This window comes from Streptopelia decaocto (genome assembly GCF_964273445.1).
Source record: "Streptopelia decaocto genome assembly, chromosome: 10".
Taxonomy (NCBI): Eukaryota; Metazoa; Chordata; class Aves; order Columbiformes; family Columbidae; genus Streptopelia; species Streptopelia decaocto.
In genome coordinates, this window is record NC_138665.1 from 13,713,777 (window position 1) to 13,735,298 (window position 21,522).

Below are 21,522 nucleotides of genomic sequence, written 5' to 3' on the forward strand. Positions count from 1 at the left end.
CTCATATACTAAAAAGAAAGTGAGACTGTTTAATAGAGCAGGATCCACTACACTGAACTCCATAATACTAAACCGTATTTAAAATCAGTGCAAGTAATTCTTGTTTTATGCAAACCATTCCACTGCAAAGCTGGCTTGTACAGCACATAAAAGAGCACTAATAAAGCAATGTAAACATCGGGCTTGTAAAAAATACTCTCTAATATGCAGGATGCAAGCTGGGAAAAGCAACATTACCGACATGCAGAGTAAAAACTCCAATATACTTCTTTGCCCTCATTATCCTAAAACATGTCCAAAAATCATTCAGAAGAACTCCTGTACCAAATCAGAAACTGTTTTACTGCACAGCTACAACCACCTTTAATAAGACATTGTACAGATAGCAAAATAAACCTACAGAGCTATTACACAGGGAAGAAAAACCTTTATACAGTCTTAATGCAATCAAACCTATAATCTCAAAACCATTCAGCAATTTCCACCTCTGCAGAGAATTTGCAGGAGCGTAATCATGCCTCTGTGTTCCTGAGCTAAAACAGGATTATTTCATTGCCTAAGTACACTAGCATCTGTGCCCTAACGGATCTTGGCTCGCATGTCAACGCATGTTTTGGCAGTTACAGGCTTCCTAATTTGAACTCCAGGAGTGACGGGTCTGACAATACCAGGGTCGTTGTTAAATTTCAAGGCAAACACAGAGTTACATTTTATATAAACATTTATGTAGCTGAAGTTTAAAAAACAAACCTGTCTGCTTATACACTCCTTAAGTGACAGACAAGCTGGACTTCAGAGCACACTTATCCTCACTCCAGTCCATGAGTTTGTGTGAGCCACAAGTCATTGTCAGAGGTCCCTGCTGTCTTTGTACATTATTGCTATGGTTTATCTGAAGCAATTCAGCTGCTCTTTCCACATCATTGACCACGAAGATGACATTGCCTCCATCCTACACCCTTGTGTCTAGACTAACTAGTCTATCTGCTGTGGCTTTGTAGCTGATGGCCTCATCAAGAGCAGAGACAGACAGCTCTTCCCCACCAGTACTTCACAACCAGTAGACCCCACAGACACTTCTCTCCAGACCCCAGTGGAACAGACAACTCTTGCCACATCCACTACTTCAGGCTGTTATTTCAGGTTTTGGATGGTAAGCTGTGAAGAACCAGGCTGGCAAGTCCCATACACCTGCAACACCTTACAGGTGGCAGAAGGGTTCTCCCTTGCCCCTTCCCTTCTTCAGTTCCCTTACTTTACCATCAGCAATGTCAGCTTTTAGTTTTCCAAAGAGATTCCAAGCAGGATTTTTGCAATGTTGAAGTGTATCAAAACACCATTTTAAACAAAATATTATTTTGAATTGTATGTCAGCTGATGAACTCTTTCATGCCTGGGTTTGCACAATGAACCCAACTCTCACACATTTATGGCAAGATGAATCAAAATATTACGAAGCTTATTAGCCAGCCCAAAAACACCTGATGAATTTGATGTAGAAGTGTTCTTAAAACATTTGAGCCCTTATAGATTTAGCATATTTTCATCATTCTGTAAACAACCTGCATTTCATCTGCATTTTCTATCCTTCATAAAGCCTTTCTCCAGCGTAAGTCACCTACGGCTAAAACTTCAGCATATTAAAGCTCATTCATCACCACCTCTACTTAATAAATCCACACTGGTGAAACAGACTCCACTGACAAAAGTTTGATTAGATAAGCAATGCATGTGGAAAAAAAAAATACACAGAAGCAACCCAGCAAATACAAGTAAAAGAAAAACATGTATTATCTCCAGGAAGATAAAAGGACTCATGACATTTGGATCCCACTTTCTCCTCACTAGCAGTGAAAAAAATCCTGGTAAGAAACCAGCTGCTGACTGTCAGTTATTTTAAGAGCATAAAGCTTTATGTGGTTACTAAGATCAGGGAAGGGCAGCGGAACATATTAGTCCATTCACGAGGAAACTGAATAGCTTAGATACAGCATGTCCCTTCAGTGTCCAGCGTGTCACATACACCCCTAATCTACTGATTACCAAGGGCACAGCTCAAGTACCTGTTACTATTGTACAAATTAGACTTACTCAGACATGGGCAGATGTCAAGTAGAACAAGGCACCCTCATTCAGCCTGTCAGGAAAAAAGAAAAGCAGCATAGGGAAGGGGTGTGCATCTCCGGTTTGGTTGAAATAGTTTATTTCTACCATTTTAAGTATTATGCAGTATACTTAGGAATTAATATTTTTGAAGTTTATGAGTCAATATTTATGTTTATGAAGTTTATGAGTTATGAAGTTTATGAATCAATATTACTAAATGTGAATTCTTTTATTGCACATTCTCACTCTATGAGCAAAGCTACTTTTTAACTTAACGGACTAAGCCGTAGTACATATTTTAAGCCCGTTACAGATTGCTTGAACATTTAAAGGGGAAACATTTTCCCACTTTTAACTAGAAATCCTGCGCATTCCTAAGTGCACAGTAATAACTGCAATAAAAACAAAGGGTACAGGTAAATAGCAATTTCCATTCTACATCCCACAAATTTTATATAACTGTATAAATACTACTCACAGAAAGAGGAATTACAGCACAGAGGTTAAAGCCAAGGTTATGATCATGTAGAACTGAGCAAAGAAACCAGTTCCTGCACCTCCACCCTGCAACAAGCACTAAACTCTATTCAACTCCCATTACATCTTACCCATATTCACCCTTGCAACAATCCCGTAAGAATTAATGAAACTACACGGACAGACATTACCTGTTATTGCAGCTACTAATGCTGACACAGAGGAGTCTTAATGTAGGCAAATCCAGAAACGCTGCTCACGGTGGGTGTCACTGGCTGTAAGCCTTATCCGCTCTCTTAAGTATCAGAGCACAACCTGACCCAGCCATATGCTGAAGCCCGTGAAAAGCTGACTGCTATGCAGCTAAAAGGTCCTTAACAGCAGCCATCTGTATGAATTAAATGCTAGCCCCAAAAAAATAACTGTCGTCTGTTTTCTCACTGAGCCTTTTCTGAAAGTTACCACGCGAAAATATGGTCGACATCTCTAAATACGCTCAAAGAAAAACGTAGGTATCATCAGTAACTGTGGCATCACTACGAAAATATTTTAAGGAGTGTAGACTGATACTTGGAACATTTATACCTAAATTATATTTCTGGTAAAAAAAAAAAAAACACACACACAAAGCCCAAAAAACAAACCACAATCAAGTTCCAATTTTATTAAGCTGATAATAATGAAGACCTCATTAAAAAAATATATATATTTTAAAAATTAAAAAATAAGTTATTTCTCAACTGCAATTTTTTCTAGGTTCTGTAGAGTGATACCTAGCTGGGAAGTAAATACAGCTGTACTTGTCTAACACACTGTACCTGTTTGAAGCACAAACTTACATGAGCCTGTACAGACTGGACTGTACAGACACAACTTCTACTTCCCTCATTCACCCTGATCCCTGCTAGAAAGCTACAGCAAAATTTTAACGCAGAACAGTGTCACAGGCATCACAGAATGTAATATCGTTATTCTAAATATGAATTATTATTCTTTAAAGATATATTATTAAATAATATTCCATATTATCACTGCTACTCAGCCAACTGTGACAAAGCCTTCATGGACTTCGATCACAAGAGAGTGATCTCAAAGTCACAGACTCAATCAAATCACCACCATCTCCTGGGTAAATCAGCTGGAGCAGCACAAGGATTTCTCCTGCTGCTTCATAAAGAATCCAGCACTGGGCCAGGACACTGTTGTAAAGAAATCCTCCCGCAGCCTTCCTGAACTGGCAAGCAAAGCCTGGAAGGAGCCAAGGGAAAGATGACTACAAGCCAATATTATCTTGAATCAGATTTTTCTCTCAACAGAAAGCAAGACAGACTACCAGCTGCTATTTGCAGATGCCAAACCTCATCCCAGAATGAGGAAATTAAGCATTAATGACTTTTTTTAAAGCAGTCACTAAACTACAAATCACAAAACCATATCTATGAAAATACGCAATGGGCCCCAGGATAAGGGAAGCCTAAAAACCATTTAAAAACCTTTTCCTTAGATCTAAGCAAGAAAAGCAGAAAATCCCATATAAGAATCCAAACTGGCTCCTACCTAGGAGTTTAAGGAATTACTAGTCTATTATAACAAAAGGATATTTTTCAGTTTAAGAAAATACCAACATTTTCATGGTATAGCATTAATACTACAAATGCAAAAAAAGTTAGAAAACAAGGTGCCTGAGGTAACAGCAGTTCTTCTAAGCTGAGCTCTTCAGTGCCAAGAAAAGCACTGAAGTTCTCCACAAAAGCACCATTCTCTTAGATAATTATCTTTAGAACAAAGCAGTAGCTCCAGAGTATCAAAGGTAATGGTTTAAAAGCAAGCACTCAATACCACATTACTTGTACCATATACTTGTATTATACAAAAAAAGACTGTCATGGACAATCCTAAAATAACATGCTACTTTAATTCTCAACCCTTACTGGAAATTTGGCAAAAGAAGGAAAGCCTGGGACTAATTGCCCCAAAGGAAAGAGCTGGCTGATGAGTCTACAGCCCTAAAAACAACATATTTATGGAATCCATCTGACAAATAAGACACTGCATCACCTAATTGTGGTCATAAAAAATGACCTTGTTTCCACAAAAGTACTTATTTAGGTACAGTTATATTTTGCCATAGAGGTTCTTCCTTTCCTGTAATATTTTGGGAGCACAGTTTAGCTGCATGCTCCCAGGATGTTGTTGTGTTCCAGCAGACAGGAATGGAAAACTTTCAGGAAAGCTTCCATTGACTGCTACTATTCCCATCTTGATGGCAAATAGATCAGAATTCCAATCAAAATTAGACAAGAACAACAAAGTGTTAATAACCTGTCATGTAGAACAGGTAGCACCCGTAAACTGATCACTACAGAAAAGAATTATGGTTGATCATTTACAAAAACACACATATTCTATTGCTCTGTCTTCCAGCTCTTTATTTCAACCACCAGCTTTGTCTATGGTTTCCATGAAGGGCTCTACATTCACAGCTTTCCAGAACCAAATGAAACTGTCAGGCAAATGGCACAGTTCTGCTAAATTAGGAAAAATAAAAATGAATTCCCACATTAGCATTTTGGGCTTTTTAGAAACCACATGTCAGTTACTCACAAAGTGTCTCTCCACATCATCTCTGATAAGCGGAAATATCTCCTCTGTTCTTCATGCACCTGTAGTCAAACAAAAAAGACGTGAAGCAGAGTCACAGACAGACATCCTGAAATAGCATCTGCCTCTCAGTTCCCATGGATTTGCACAAAACAAAGCAAGATTCATTCTAAACATTCACACACAATATGAGTTTTTCCCCTTTTCACTAACTTTCTCCAGTAAAATTACAGAGATAAAGGAGCACAAAAGAAAGAAAACTGCTTCTTGTCTGCATTTATTACACTGCTCTCTGCTGTGGAAACAAGGATGAATTATGAAAACTAATCAAGTGAACACAGAAAGCACATGCCCTAGATTTTTCAAATAATCTCTTGATTTAACCCAGTTGTTCCTGAGTCTGCCTGTCCCATGAACAATTCACTAAAATGGAAGCTGTGACTCATGAAAGACACCTTTTATTTTGAGAGAGGAACAGCTCGAATTATTTACATGCAAGACGTAATCACATTAATTTGTACAGAAGAGGCCAAAATTTTAATGAGTTCCATTTTTAAGATCTAATACAGTTGATTAAAAACTCCTTGTTCTTGTTTTTAAATGTCTCAAGAGTATGATATCTTACAGCCATTAACCTAAATGAAAGACTACAGACTATATCCAAGTTTGGGAACTTTCATTTGAAGGGACCATGAAAACGTTGTAACATTTATGTTTGCTGACATAATTTAGCAACAAGCATTGCAAAATATAAACTATGCAATATATGCAGAATATAAACCATGCAATACATATGCAAAATGGTTGGACTCGATGATCCTGAGGGTCTCTTCCAACCAAAATGATTCTATGATTCTATTCTACCCACCCCCCCCCCCCAAAAAAAGCCACACTTCTGATTTTTGGTCTTATATATATATTTTATCTTGGTAAAAATAAGTCAATGACAGAAAATTAGTAGTCACATGAATTAGGTATTTCTTTAAAGCAATTACTATTTATTCACAGCCCAAAGCAGAAATTCCTGGGTTTTAATTAGTACTTTTAACATATGAAAGTAAGTATATTTAGATATTAGTATTAGTAATTAAGATATTAGTATTAGTTAGTATTTTTAGCATTTTTTTAGATATGGCCACAAAACAGTAAATCTATACAATAGATTTGAACTAACAAGTCAGTTTATATCTAACAAAAACCAGAAACTTCTGCAAATCATCGTCTCCTCTCCAACTGATCTGTACCACTAGAAATTAAATTCTGACTTCAGAGAGCAGGTCACAAGCAATGCTAATTTAGGAGCCTGTCTAAAATGTTACCTGTTTAAAAAAGATTTAGACATTTGGTATCAAGAAATTGCACGCAGTATTTGTAAGCATGAATAATAAATTCAGTGTGTGCTTTGCAATACTTTAAACGAGCCGTAACAGAGACGGCATCAAACAGAATTGTTTAACAGCATCTCCCTTGCCCGCTCCCTCCCACGGATGCTGGAGCAGCTGGGAGAATAAGGTTCTTAACTCCTGGTGCTGCTGCACCGGGATATTCTCATTTCAAATAAACTCCAGGTTTTCCTCCATTCAAGAAGTCTGCTGAGTAAATAGGATAGCTTTTATCTGTCCTCCATCATAAAACTAACACGTTCAAGTAGTACCACGTACAGCTGAGCTACTTGCCTGCCATCCTGCTCAGAAATAGTTGTCAAGCCCTATGTGACATGCAGCGTGGTTAATGCATTAATCATTAGGATGGACACTGCAGTCTCACTCCTTATTTTACCATCCTGTAGGCTCTGCACGGGCTCCTCTGATGAGGCAAACCCAGTGCAAAACAGTACAAAGGGATCACAAGACAGGTGGCCCTCAACTTTGCAAAACTCTACGGTTGGGATTAAATTAATTCTAAGGAATAAATGAAGTTGGCCTCATCTTGGGCAAGTATACACTGCAGATGGCTTTATGTATCTAGTTTAGCATCTTCCCATACACCAGCCCGATGAGGTCAAAACCATGTTCCTTTGATGTGGTTTTTAACAGGGTTGATTATCTGTAGGTATCAACTATACTGTTCACTCCAGCTTGCTTGAAGACAGGGAAGAAAACCTGACTTTTCCATTATTAACTACAAATAAAAGGGTTTTTTTTTTTAATCCTTCCATTTTACATAACTCTCTAAAATGGTCACTCCAAGCCAATTTAGTTGAAAGATTGTTAATGTTTTTCGAGAAATAAGAGTGCTAGTAGTACGCAATAAATTTGTGCTGTGTATGGCAAAACTAGACCTGGATTCCTGAAAACACAGTTTCACCTTCTTCCAGAGACTGTTTAACACATTAGACTGGCCAAACTACTTACACACAGTCAGTACTACCTCTAGCAACTTTAATCGTGTTGCCCAGTTTCAAGTAAAAGGCCATTTATCAGAGTGATTTCAAAAATTGAATCCCTTCTATCTGTCCATCTCCTCCCCTCACCTGAAGGTTTCTTTGTGATGTTTTAGCGGCACAGTTTATATGTTACCTGCTCACATCACTCTGCTTGTGAAAAAGCTGAGCCAATTAAACTTTTGAAAGGTGAAAGCTGAATTCTTCTTAAATTTGGGGCATTTTTTAAAAAATACCACTGAGGGAACAAAAGAAATGACCTCTTTTGAGCTCCATGGCTGGTTCGCAGCAGAAAGCCATAAGAAATGTTACAGGTATTATTTTCTTGTACGTCGGAGAAAACTAAAGATTACAAAAAATAATAGTGCAGCATGTACAAACTGATGCACACAAGTTTCAAAACTGGAAATCAATGGATTTTCTTCCAATAAAGTTCAAACTTCAGAAAGTACATGAAGAATATTTACCAAGCCTCATTACCACAGAAATTCACAAAGCTCAAATTCCATGTTAAAAATACAATTTTTCATATTCACAAAAGTTCTCATCAGCTTTCAACAACAGAGCTGCTATCAGCTTTTCCACCCTCACTGTTGACTCTACATGCCCAACACACAAATATGAGAAAAACACCCCTCCGCTTACAGCTTTACAGCTGCTCGCTACGTCCACAGAAAGGACAAATCTGATCACCAGCACTAACTTGTGTCTCCCCACCAGGAGCCGGGGAATGAATTTCTCAGATCTCTTGCTTTGTGGTGTTTTCTCCTGTTGCTGCTGTTATATTTTGCTGACATACTTTCAGATATGCAAAAGCAAGTACATATATTTATGAATAACGATTCATTTCCTCTATGGCCGATTACAGTTGTTTTAACAACCTTCAGCATGAATTTAGGAAGACAATTTAAAAGGGACATGTAAATGTAAAAGCCCCATGTAAAATCGATTACCATTTCACAGAGAAGGTTAGCTACTTCTAATTCTAACTCCATGAAATAAATAAAAATACTACATGTGTTGGTCATATGCCAGTACACACAACTCACAGAGCAGACACCCTGTGAAACTCTTTCATTTTTATGCCTATATTTCATTTTCTATCACAATGTTCCATTTTTTTTAGAGTTGACAGATGATGCATGTGGCTTATGTAGGTGACATGTATCAGTTACAGTCAGCTCTTCAGAAACAACAGCAAATTAGCAACACAAGACATGTCAAAGAGTGGACAATGAAGTGTGTGGGGCACAGTCTAGGAAGCCATGAAGTGAACAAGCCCACACATCCCCCGTGGCAAAGACAAAAGCATACAGTGAAAATGAAAAATAGACTCGTCAGGTCAGAGGACAGACCTCAGCAAACACGTCATTTCTACAGAAGGTGGGCTGGTTTCCAGTGACGCTCAGAAATCACAAATGCTGTGATTTAGCCTGATCTACAACGTCAACGCAGCCCTTTCTCTAGCACAGTAGCCAACGAAAATTAAAACCGTAACAAAACCAAACTGCTGAAAAACAGACTGTGGACTAAACCCACATGGAGCAAGAGGCTCAATTCCAGCCTGGGAACATAACAAAGGACACAGTTCGTGTTGCACTTAGTCTGACCCAACTACCACTCGCCTACGTTGTCCTGAACCAAACAAACCGACCAGCCAGACAATTCTGGAGGCTGCCGAGGGCAGGGAGTGCCCGGCACGGCCCACGCTGTGCCCAGCACAACCATCCCACTCACCTGGTGACAGCCACACGTCCCCGGCATCCAGGGGTCAACCCTGCACGGGGCAGCAGAAAGCAGCATTGTCCCTTTTAGCAGCAGCTGATTAAATCCGACATGGAACTGCACTCCTAAAGAACTGCTTTAATCTCTAAATAAGAAGTAATAAGGCAAGCTCTCTCTAAATTCAGAGAAGTATATGCCTAAAAAGGCATTTTTATCTTAAAAGTAGGATGTAAAATAGACTGACATAGGCACTTCCAGCACTAACTTTGGACACTTTCCGGTTGTTTGCATAGGCTCCCATTTTTTACAACAGGCATCAGAGTTGCATTACCTGAGAGCAGCATTAACATATATCAAATATCACCTGATAATCAATAATTAACAAGTAGAATCATTACTTTTTCCACATACAAACTAGAAGCATATAAGTATTCAAACATTCGCAATAAAAATCAAGTTAATACACAAAATAAGCCCCATATCTAAGACTGAAGATACAACTGAAGCCACCAATTTACTTCAGTCAGCGAAGGTATTGCATTTTGAAAACCTCAGTGTTATAAAAGAAGCAAATAGACTGTTGAAATACAGCTCTAGGTACCAGAACAGATCTTATCCTAACGGAAATTCAGTAATTTTATTTAGCGATGAGGCTTCACCTGCCAGAAACACTGCTACTGTGCGCTTTAACTGCAGTTACATAATGTCCTTTCTTAATGTTTTTTTTAAATATGTCCAATAAAAATTCTATTTGACTATTGACACAAAATAAACCAAGATTCAGCATGTTCACACAAGCTTAGAAGTCTTCAGTAATATTTTATGTATTAAAAAAAGCTTCTCATTGGCATAGTATTTGTCATACAGCAAGAGAAAACAGTTCTTTGATAAGTTCTTTAACACCTGCAGTTTCAAATGGCACCACAGGATGCAGGAAAATTCTCTGTCATATTGCACAGAATACAGCACTGGAAGAGCAGTGGAATCACCATCTCCCAAACATGAGAACCTTGACCACGAGCACAACAACAGTCCAGTTCTCTTGGGCCCAAAAAACAAGTCAAAAGAAGAGTCAGAGAAACCACATAACTTTTAGATAACTGACTGACAGGAGGCAGAAAAAACAAAACCAAGACCCTTCTTGGTTTCCTAATTTGTAATGAGAACTATTTCCATCCTTAAAATTCCTCTTAACTGCACTGTACATGCATGATTATTCTCTGATATGACATACATTTGTTCTGAATCCCACAAGAAACCACAAGGTTTCGGTCAAAGCAAATCTATGACCAGCAAAATTCCTGCCTTACCCTTCAAACAGTAAAGCTTGTTATACAGGACAGTTTAAAATGAATGTTTCACCCTCCGACCAGCACAGCTTAAAACTGATAGTTCAGTCTATTCACAATCAGAAAAAGTAAACTGAAGCTTCAGCCACATTCTAGTAAGATTTCAAAGCTATCTATTTAATAATCTACACACGTATACAGTTGTCTTTCTCAGCTAAGCTGAACAAACTGTTACGACTTATTGCTTTCAGCTTTTTGAGAAGTATCTCCTTGCATTGCACTCACTATTTTGTACAAAGAACTCAGTGCTTCCTGTGTCTTTATCAATTGTTCTGATAAATGACCTAAGGCTACATAATTTGATCCACAATTTAACAATTACAGTATTTTCAAATTAAATCTCTGAGATTTTCAAGGTATTAACATTGCCTAGTATTTCAAGTGTATTAACCAGCTTTTGAAAGCCCAGGGTAAAACACTCTTACCATGGAAAAATTCAACATGACATGGTCAGAGAGTTCTACAAAAGAAATTGAAATCTTTTTCATTGGGACGTTTGCATGTTAAGCATTTAAACTGTTGCAAAGAGCTTATATACAAGAGTTTCCAAAAGCTGTTCATTTCCAATATCCATGTATATCCAAGTCATGATATTTAACAACACAAAAGCCTTCTAATTTGTGTCCCAGTGAAGGCTGAAAAACAACGTCAACAGCATCTGCTGAAAATTTACACTTTACAAGTATGCTACTCACTCCCACAGTCTCTCATAAGTCATCTATTTGGTACTGAGAAAATTCATCAGAATAATTCTCAATGCATCAGTTGAAGGATGCCTACAGCAACATCTGGAAAAGGCTATATAAAGAATACAGGCTATATACATATATAAATATTTATTTATGTATCCTTCAAGCTAGAAAGTTTCAGGATACCGACAACCTAAATATTTTGATCACCACTCAAGAATTAAAGGTGCCTGTGTTCTTGAATATATGAATTATTTAATCAGCATCTACTAAACACAAAGTTTCATACAAGGAAAGCAACACACAGAAGTCAGATATGAAAGGTCAGACCAAAGACTTCTTTAGCCAAACTACATTTCTACAAACTGCATCCAGAATGCCGTCTTTACCACTTTGCAATTCACTTTTCTGCTAATTTGTCTAATAACACTTCAAACTGATTTGCACTCAAGATATACCATGACAACAGAGTCGCAATATAATTATACACTAGATAACAACAGAACCTCACAATATCACTACACATTACAGGGAAGCATCCTTCAACTATCAACCTCAATAATTTGGTAACAACCCACCCACAGTAGCGTCCCCGCAGTGTCAGACTGGGTGCAGAGACTCCCCAGTTTGTTTCCCAAAGAGTGTTCCCTGCTGAACCCCCCCGACTTACTGTACTGCACGAAAAGCTGGAAGCAAATCCACACAGACCTATGCAATGTGTTGCCTTGTTATGTTAATTGAACAGGAAGAATTTCACTAGGATTCAGCCATTAAAAAAATAATAATAATAATAATAATGATTTGCATACACAAAGCATCTGAACTTTCTTACTGTTCATGGCAGTATCCCAGGGCTATGTTTCTCCATTCCCAAGTAGTCCAGGTTAATTTTGACATCTAGAACAAGGTTCAGGAAGAGAAAAAAAACAGTCAGTCACACACTTTCACACATTATTATTTACCATAGAGGTTATTTTAAAGAACTGCAGGGTACAGCACCTCCAACAGAGATAACTATTGGCTTCTGCAGCTCTTTGAGCTCTATCTCCACTGTGAGTGGAAAATTGGATAGCACCAATTCTTGCCCAGAGGAAAAGTTCACATAACCCACTACAAATCTGTGGTGTCCTGCTCTTTTACATCTATACAGATTATTTAATACACAATTCTGCAAGACCACAGCTTCAAATAAAAATCCATTGCAATGACAGTGTGGAAGAGAAAAACTCAGAGCTAATTTTCGCTTTTAAATTAGTCAAGACAGTCCCTCTGTACGTCCCAGAAGCAGAGTCACCATTTTACATAAATAACTAAACGCATACAAGTCACAAGAAGTACTGAAGTCCTAACAGAAGTAATACCTTGCGCCATGATACTAAGCCTGGCATGCTTTTCGTAAATTCAACCCATAGTTGCTATCACAGCAGGAAGCTATCTAGCTGGGCTTGCAAAATAGCACCAGTCACAACGGAGTTGAAGCAGCATAAAATTACAGCGAAAGGTTTTGCAGCCATTTGGAAGTCATTTTACTGGCCAGAATGAAGAAGGGGAGAGCAGGGCTTGGGAAGAGACACAGCCTTCCCTCTGTCCAGTTGAAAACGAAGAAGGCAGCCAGTTACCCCAACATGTACAAAGCAATTAGCAGAATTGCCATTTGCAACGGCAGTAATTTTTTTAATTAATTCTAACGTAAACCGGAGCGAGGAAACGCCAGCAACAATGCTGCCGGCTTTCACTTCCTCTGGGTTTCCTCTCAGAAAATAAGAAAATTGAAACATTACACTTGGCAACTTGTACTCTCACATTCAGTTAGCACCAGTAAGTGAGGGTCACTTCCATAATTCAATGAACGAACAACATTTTTGCAATTGCAAGCCCTTGCCAACCTGAAATTATTCATCCAGTTAAAACAATAAACTAATACTAACAACAAAATCACATAGGAAACCACAAGTTAACCAATAGTAACAGATAAGAATCACTATGGGACATTCAAACTTCTTAACCAAAGCAAAGGAGTTCCTAAAGATTAGAGAGGCTATTGCAGTCTTATTTCATGAAGCTTTCTTCCCTTTGATACTCCTTAAAATAAACCAAATTACTCTGTTTTTCCTATAGGCACATCTACGCATGACAGCCATCAGAAAGACACATGTTCCAAAATTAAAATGTTAATGTGTCAAGGATGACACACACAATTCATCAAGAAGCCTCTTACGCGAGTCATTTTGTTGAAAAAAGACGGAAAGACAAGAAGTTAGAAAGCAGTTCCAGGCGGCAAGAAGCCCTCAAGTGGGGGGTAAGATCCAGGCTTCCCACCACCCCCGCTCAGAGCATTTTGCATAACCTGCGTCTCTGCAAAGCCGTGTCAGGCTGCTCCGGGGACTCGCACAAGCACCACAGTGGAAGGTCTTATGAAAGGCTCTCAGTAATGAAAATCTCAAACAATGTCAGACTTGTTAGACACATCTGGGATGGCACTGAAACAATAAAGTCAATACAAAGATAGCATTTCTTCCTCCAACCCACTCATTTTTTCCTCCTCCCATTTCTTTTTCCACTATTATTTTTTCTTGACTCCATGTTCCGGATTGTAAATTGTTGCCACGCAACCCCTTCTCTCGCACATTGTCATTTTCTGGCCCAACTCCCTCCTACCATTAATTTTACTAATGAATAAACAATCTGAACTAGCAACGGGAGCTGGTTAGAACCACAGCATGGACTTTTCTGTACATAGATGGGGAAGACAGGATCCTGTTGCCCCACAGCACCCATCAGCACAAGCATCACTGCCACCCATCCCCAGCATCCCACCAACCATGCCTGAATTTAACCACTTCTTCTTTCACTCCACACCGGCAGATCACTACAGCCTAACCAGAAAAATACCCTTATTCTCTACAAGGACAATGAACTCCAAATCTCTTCCTTCTCCCAGGGATATTTGCAGGGGAGAAGCCACATTTCAGCCTGTCAAACAGCATTCTAGCTTGTGAACCTCTGCCATGGGGTTGGATCTCCTCCTCTCCATACAGCTGCGCGGTGGAAGAGCTCAGCATCCTTAGCTGCTCGTCCCTGCTCTCTGCCAGAAGGCCACCAGCTGAGCTGCTCTTCAGTACTTTCTAACCTATTTACTCAGGATCAATCAATACAAAGAGTGATTATTCAGGCTGTTTAAACCAGCTCGGCTTATTTTGGTTGGCATTCTGCAGAAAAGCTCACATAATTGCCTCAACTGCCAGAGGTAAGGTTCACAGCCCCCTCACTGAAATATTTACTCTTTCTACAAACCAGGAATGATAGCCAACAGCAAAACCAGACAAGAAACCCCTGCCAGCACCCCAAAAGAAACTAGTGCTCTTGGCACTTTGTCATCCCCCAAGGAACGCATTTTAAGAGTTAGGCGATTCTTGCTTACATTTGCTAAGCCCTTTCCAGAGAAGTAATTTCCCTCCAGTCTCAGAGAAGATGTAACTCGCAGAGCCCCCCAAGCAGGGACAGCCACATGAGCACCTACAGCAACAGAAAGGGAAGAGATGCTGGTAAAATCAATCAAATTGCCTCATGGCTACAAGTTTTGATAGAGAAAAATGCCATCACCATAGGCTAAAGACTATAGACTACACCATAGACTACATGCTTATTAAGATGTTGCCTACAACGTTAACCGTTTCGTTATTCTGCTACTCGCTCCACCCCCCACTGCACACAAACCCCACAAAAATAACAGGTGAAACAAAGACTCCTTCAGCATAACAAGTTTTGGGAACAGAAATTGCCTTTTTGGTTTGCGCATGTGAAGCACAATCACACCGAGGTCTTGGTCTATCACTGTGGCTCTTAAATAGTGCCAACAATTTTAAAGAAAACAAGTTAATAGGACAGACTATATAGGATAGTATTAACATAAGTTAGGTGTACTCACTAAAAGTCATGCAATATAGTTTCTCATTAGTGATTAAAATTTTCTTAAATAAATAGTTAAGTATGAAATCCTAAAATTTAACATTAACCAAAAATAGCAAACTTTCTAGAAGACCATGCCATCAGGTATACCAACCAGGAAGACCATTTTATTAATAAAGAAAAAGAAGTAAAATTCAGGAATTGTGGTAGAAGAAAAAGACACCCAATGTCTGGGTCTCTATCTTCTTGCAAAAAGAGGATGCTGGGGGAGTTGTATCATGGCCCACTGAGAGCCTCACTGCAAGCTCCTCCACATATTCAACCTCATATTAAGACAAGCTATTAAACCATTCCTGAAAAAGATCAGCCTACTTGCAAAGACACAGGCCAGGCCCTCTCATAGCATGCGATACCACCACCATCACCAAGATAACTGAGCTAATGACACTGCCACCAACTCCAAGATAGCTGGTACCATTATCATTCATTACGACTCTTCTTTAAGTAACAAAACTCCCTTTTTGGACATTAAGGACAAAATTTTCAGATTCAGGGGGAAAATATGGTACAAAGTCTCACCTGGGTTACAAAACTCCCCACAGGGGCCCTTCTACCACTAAAGATGTCAGTGTCTTATATTGCCCAAGTCTCATTAAGAACAGAGACAGTGAATGCCTACACATTTACCGTTACTCCTCCGTGACAAATGTGAGTAGCCACAAGGGACTGGTGTGATTTGCACAGCCTCTGAGGGAGCAACGTAAGGCAACTCAAGCAACCCAGTAAGTTCATATTCAATATTGTTGAATTATCTAGATTTTTCCTTCAATTCTTCAATTATTTTGTAGCTCAAGTGTTTAATTCACGAATTCCAGTTTGAAGGTGTAAGCTTGCAAAGTCTTTCGTTTATATAAAATATATCTCATAGGGCATATACCCTGGCAGAAATACTTTAATTCCACTGTATAGAACAGCAAACACAAGAGCCCAGCTTAAATTTCTAGTTATAACATCACTGCTAAATTACAAATTCAACATTGAACAGAACAAAACGGGTTACACTCTGTTCCTGTTAAAAAGCTTCCAACATCACAGGCAATAAAATATGGTTGTTAATAAATGACAGCAATATAACCCCATATGTGTATTTTTTTAACTTCTAGTTGCTACTACTTAAAAAGTTACTCACTAGCAGTGAGAGTAAAGATGATCAGGGAGGGGAGGTGTGGAGATAAACTATTAATACAAGTCTTCTACAACTCTGGCACCATGGTGGATAATCAGCTTCTAAAAAAAATACATATATACAGAACACATGCCAACGTCTGTAGGATTCTAGTGCCACTCACAGCTTTCTTTAAATAACGGATGTGCTACTCACTTCCTCTGTTCTATTCAAAATCTGTGGGCAGCCATGAACTTGCCCAGAACCATCCCGGTTTCGTAACACCAAAGCTGCTTGAGAATCAGGCGCTGAGAAGCCAAAAGTTGACAAGGCAGAAGATCAATCCATTTCACCCTCTCCTTCAGGAGCCAGAAACCATCTGCGAGCAGGATGCAGGCCAGTGTTTTGAGTCCTCCAGAGCAGAGACAAAAGCTTTCTACCTACCTTACTGTTGTGCAGAATTCACGCTTTCATGTAAAGATTTTACTGAAAGCACGAATTTATGCGGATCATCCAGCTCCTACACAGGTGGAAAGCTAGCTGGAGAACAGCAGTCCCAGGAACATCTCTTTAGAAGCACCTGGAAAGATGACTGGTTTGAAGTGGGAGCAGCATTGAGTTGGATGCTCCGTCCCCAGCATCTGCTGGGAGAAGCAGAGTCTGCTTTCCCTCCACTCACCTCCAGCCACACCTGTGAGAGCAATGGCAAGGTGTAGCCACAGGGTGAGTTAGCAAACTGATAAAAGCGTTACCAAGTGGCTCAGTTTCCCATGAGATAAGCAGCATGAAAGAAATCACCCTGTGCACACACAAGCCTTAGCTCTGCCAAGGGAGCTGCAGCAGGAGATCAGCGGCAGGACCACCCAGGGATGCACCAGATGCGGTACCTGCACCACCAAACTGCCTCCAAAGCCTCTAGCATCAGATTTTGCCCTCCAAGCATGACTCTTCCAGTTAATTTTCAATCCATAGCAGGTTTATTCATAAGTTTAAGATTAAAAATAAATGTTTTGCGTTTATTTCTTACAGAATTATTTAAATATGCCGAAAATATACTACAACAATGCATAACAGAAATAGAGATTCAACCTTAGAGAGCTGGGGTTTGTGCCAGTACAGTAAAAAGCTGCTGGATATTTCAGATCATCATCTTAACATACTGCTGGATATTTCACATTAGCATTATCAGATAAGGTCAGTTATTCAAAATAATCAAAGTTCCCACGATGCTAAATGAAATGCACATGGAACACATTCAACTTGAAACTAGAAGAGACCACTGACATGGAGGTCCCAAAAAGCAATCAGGAAAAAGGAACTAAGCTGAAATTCCCATGTTTATCCTAGCTTCGACCTATGGGATTCTGTATAATATTTCACCATTATCACTGGGACACCTCAAAAATTCTGCTTTATTTTTTTCATTACATGGAACTTCATCATCCTCCTAACAACAATTCGCACTTGACCAGATGGAGATGTAATCAAGCTCATTTACAATGCACCACAATTTTCATTTGTCATGTTGCTAAATCCCGGTCTGCAATTTCTGAATGATACAGACTGATAAAATTGGCCATCTCAGTTTATCTTTCTCACCAAGAATAACAAAACAAAATTCTTCCCTTGCTTCTTACAAAGATAGAAATTTATATTCATAACAGGACTAACATGCTGAGATGCTGAGCACTGCAATAGCAGTTCTAAAACATTTACTTTTAAGTCCTCGGAGCTAGGACAGGCACTCAAATCATCACATCCTTGGTGCAAGACTTGTGCAACACATTCCCGCATGATTTGTGCCGACTGGCACAGCATAACTCGTAACCTGACGGCCCGAGTAGATGTGGGGTACCTGGTAAGATGCATACTATTTAATTTAGAAATGGAAAAAGGTTTTAAGTTTCCCCAAAATTTAAACAACTACAAGTTGGGCCAAAAACTCTGAGAACTTCTTTGAAAGCAAAACTTCTCTTCACAATCTATTTTCATTTCTACTTTCACCTGTGCGTATGATTTCTCATATTTTAAATATTTCTTATTAAAAGAACCGAGCGGAATAGCTTTCAAAATGCAGAGTGTGTTGGCGTTGCCAAATAAATCTCACGCATTTCACAACTATAGAACACACCACCAAGCAGCTGCATCAATCACAAAGAAGTCGTTAAAACAAAAGCCCCCAGAAATCATAGACCAGTGTCATTAGTATTTACAATAAAGCACTGTTTCCACAAAAGGAAACAAAATTACATACTTCCCACAGCAAGTATAAAGCAAAAACATTGACAACACAAATCAATGGCTGGTGCATTCTTCAAAAGATTGGTACACCTGATTCACTTAAAAACGCCTTCTCAGAATAGGCATGGAAGGCATCAAATTCATTACAAGACACTGAACATGGGAAATCTTTTGCAGTTTCTTACTGCTAGTTTTCTGAAACACAGATGCCAATTAAAGGAGTCAAACTTAAATTTCGCCCCAGCTTGCAAGCTCCTCTTGAGTTCAAAGAGATCCCTTTCTACCTCATAATCCAAAAGATAACGTGAAGAAATCCACTGCTGAAAAACTCCAGTCACCAATACCAAGTCACACATTGTAATTCCCCGTACCACCCATCTCAAGGCACTTTCAGCTTAGTTCCCTTGTCAGATCCTTCTGACACAGGATACAGGCTACCGGCACTATACAGAGCATCTTCACCCCAAACCACTTACTACTGTGTAAAACCTTTGGAGACAGTCTCTTCCAGAGACTACTATCTAACATTGCTTAATTACTTCGTAGTTTTTCAAAGATCCTTTGGTTAGGGATAGCAAATATACTAAGAAAAGTCTTTTCCACATTAGCATTTTTAATTTATTCATTTATCTCTAATCTCCCAATTTTAAGAAACCTGTTGCATCACAAGCAGTTAAAAAGAAAACCATCAAAATGTTTCCATCCAGTATTCTGACAATGGAATACAGTTGTGAGAATTAAAAAAAAGCTGAAAGTAGAGAATCTTGAAAGGAAAGCAGAACACATTGAGCTTTTTCCTCCCACTCACACTGACACCCATATACACCACACCAGACCTGTGACGAAGGCATCTACCCCTGTGAACCTAGCCCGAGGCCATCAAAGTCAACTTTCATAAGCTATTAAGAGTAATTAGAAAAGTTTTGTACTATTGACATCGTGAAACAGCCAAACACTGAATACTCTCACTGAGGCTGCTAGCTCTTTAAACAAGTGCTCCATAACTGTTCAGTTTTTGCTGTGGTAGTTTCTCAGAAAGTTTTGCTGGCGCAGATATACCAACTAAAAGAGTAAAGAAAAATAAGCTATGTACTAAGCATCACAGCTACTTCAGCAATATAATAACTACAAAAGAGCAAGGCACCTGTGATAGCTTTGCTTGTGGTGTTTTTGGAGCTGCTACAGCAGTGACAGCAGAAACACTCCTGGCAGAACACATTGCAAATTCATTTGGAGTCTCTATGAACATGTTTCCTTATATTGTGAACTCATTACCCCTTTCTGATAGCTGGACCACACTAAGAACATTCAGCCCTTGAGGTAACATAATTGGAACTTTGAATTCAGACAGCAGAGGTTATGCCTTCAGATCCAGACATCCTCAGCTTGATCACCACTATCAAAGAAACAGATACAAGCATCATATTACACTGAGATACACTCAACATGAGATAGTTTGTTGATTTTTTTTTTTTTTTTTTTTTTTTTTTTTTTAAGGAACAGCAACATTTTTCTCAGCTTGTTGCAAAACAAAAGAAAAAAGAAAAACAAACACATTTAAGGTTACTAGAGTTCAGGGGAGAAAAGGCAAGGCTTTACTTTCTATGGTCAATTCCACCATGCTTCCGAGCAGTTCACGTGCCAGCACAAGAGCCACTTCTGCAGCAGCTCCATTTCACTCCCCCCATGAGCCCGGTCAGATCTCCATGAAGGAGATTCACCATCAATCTCACACGCTGCCTCTGTAGCAGTATCAGCTGAACACCCTCCCTCTCAGCTTCGCCCCGCTCAGCCATGCTTTGAGAGAGCCAAATCCTCACAGGCTGTTTGCGATGGTCCCAGAGCTCATCATCTGCCCGTGGACACGGTGTCCTGTCATTTACAGGACCACACTGCAGACTCCATCAGGGAGTCTCTGCATGATCCTTTTTTTCTAGCTGGGTAAGTTTGCCGATCTGCTCCATACCTGGCACAGTCAAAAGCTGTGCCAGCGACACTGCAAGTCACAGAATTCCCCAAGCCACCATTACTGCCACAGATTAGGTACAGCTGAACTATGGCTTCAGGTGGATTCAGTTTACTGAATCTTTTAAAGAAGAGCAGAAGAAACTCTTTAAAATAAAAAAATAATAATAGTAAAAATAATGATACTGTGCTGGCTGAGGCAAAGTCACTTTAATTCATTTTTGACACCTGGTGTCAAGCCAAGGCTCACTAGAAACAGCCTTGTTTCTCTGAAGCAGAGCAGCATGCTAATTTGTGCTGGCAGCTCACTACAATTTTTTGAACTTCAGAAGTGAAGGCAACTGTTTAAAATCACAATTTTGAAAATCACAGAATCAAAGAGATCACAAGCAGTGCAGTCAGTATAGCATTTAATCCTAGTTACTACCCAAACTTTTTTTTTTTTTTTTTACTATCAACACTCTGCAGCATATTCCAGTATTAAATGGGATTGCAGAACAGGCTTTACCATGAAATCAGAGAAGTGGGGAGAGCACCCTGAAGGTTCTTCATTAGCATTATCTCTATGTGTAGCTCACTGGAGAAAAAATAAGGAAGACTCCTCTGTGGCATTCATTCTATTCAAATGGATGAGCCATATTTAAATGGGTAAGGGAGACATTTCTGATGCAGACTTCACAGCAGGTCCACAGCATCAGTTTCATTAAACACTCAGAACCTCCCAGTTAAAGAGCCCTTTGCCATACAAAACTGAAAAAGATGTGCACTTTGCATCTCCTGAATTATACAAAGGGCCTGAGTGAAGACTCCAAGGGCTCTCAAGTTAATATCGCACTTTTCATACGAAGGCAAAAAGTCCTGAACAGTACTGAGTAAAAACAGAGCTTGGCCTAAATTTTATGCGTACAAGAA

At 39.3% G+C, this 21,522-nt stretch overlaps 1 protein-coding gene across 4 annotated transcripts in view; it reads right to left on the minus strand.

Moving 5' to 3' along the window:
• The window catches only part of KLHL13 (kelch like family member 13), an 81,080-nt gene that overhangs the window by 58,724 nt on the left and 834 nt on the right, over positions 1-21,522 (minus strand). The window contains exons 2-3 of one of the 4 annotated variants that reach the window (XM_082062003.1): positions 12,163-12,227; positions 5,188-5,246 (exon numbers count right to left, since the gene is read on the minus strand). In XM_082062003.1, the coding sequence (XP_081918129.1) occupies positions 5,188-5,207 (20 nt within the window). In that variant the 5' untranslated portion in view covers positions 5,208-5,246; positions 12,163-12,227. Of the gene's footprint in view, positions 1-2,091; positions 2,110-5,187; positions 5,247-12,139; positions 12,228-21,522 lie in introns of those variants that run through there. The other 3 variants (XM_082062002.1, XM_082062004.1, XM_082062005.1) reach the window with 3 other exon arrangements.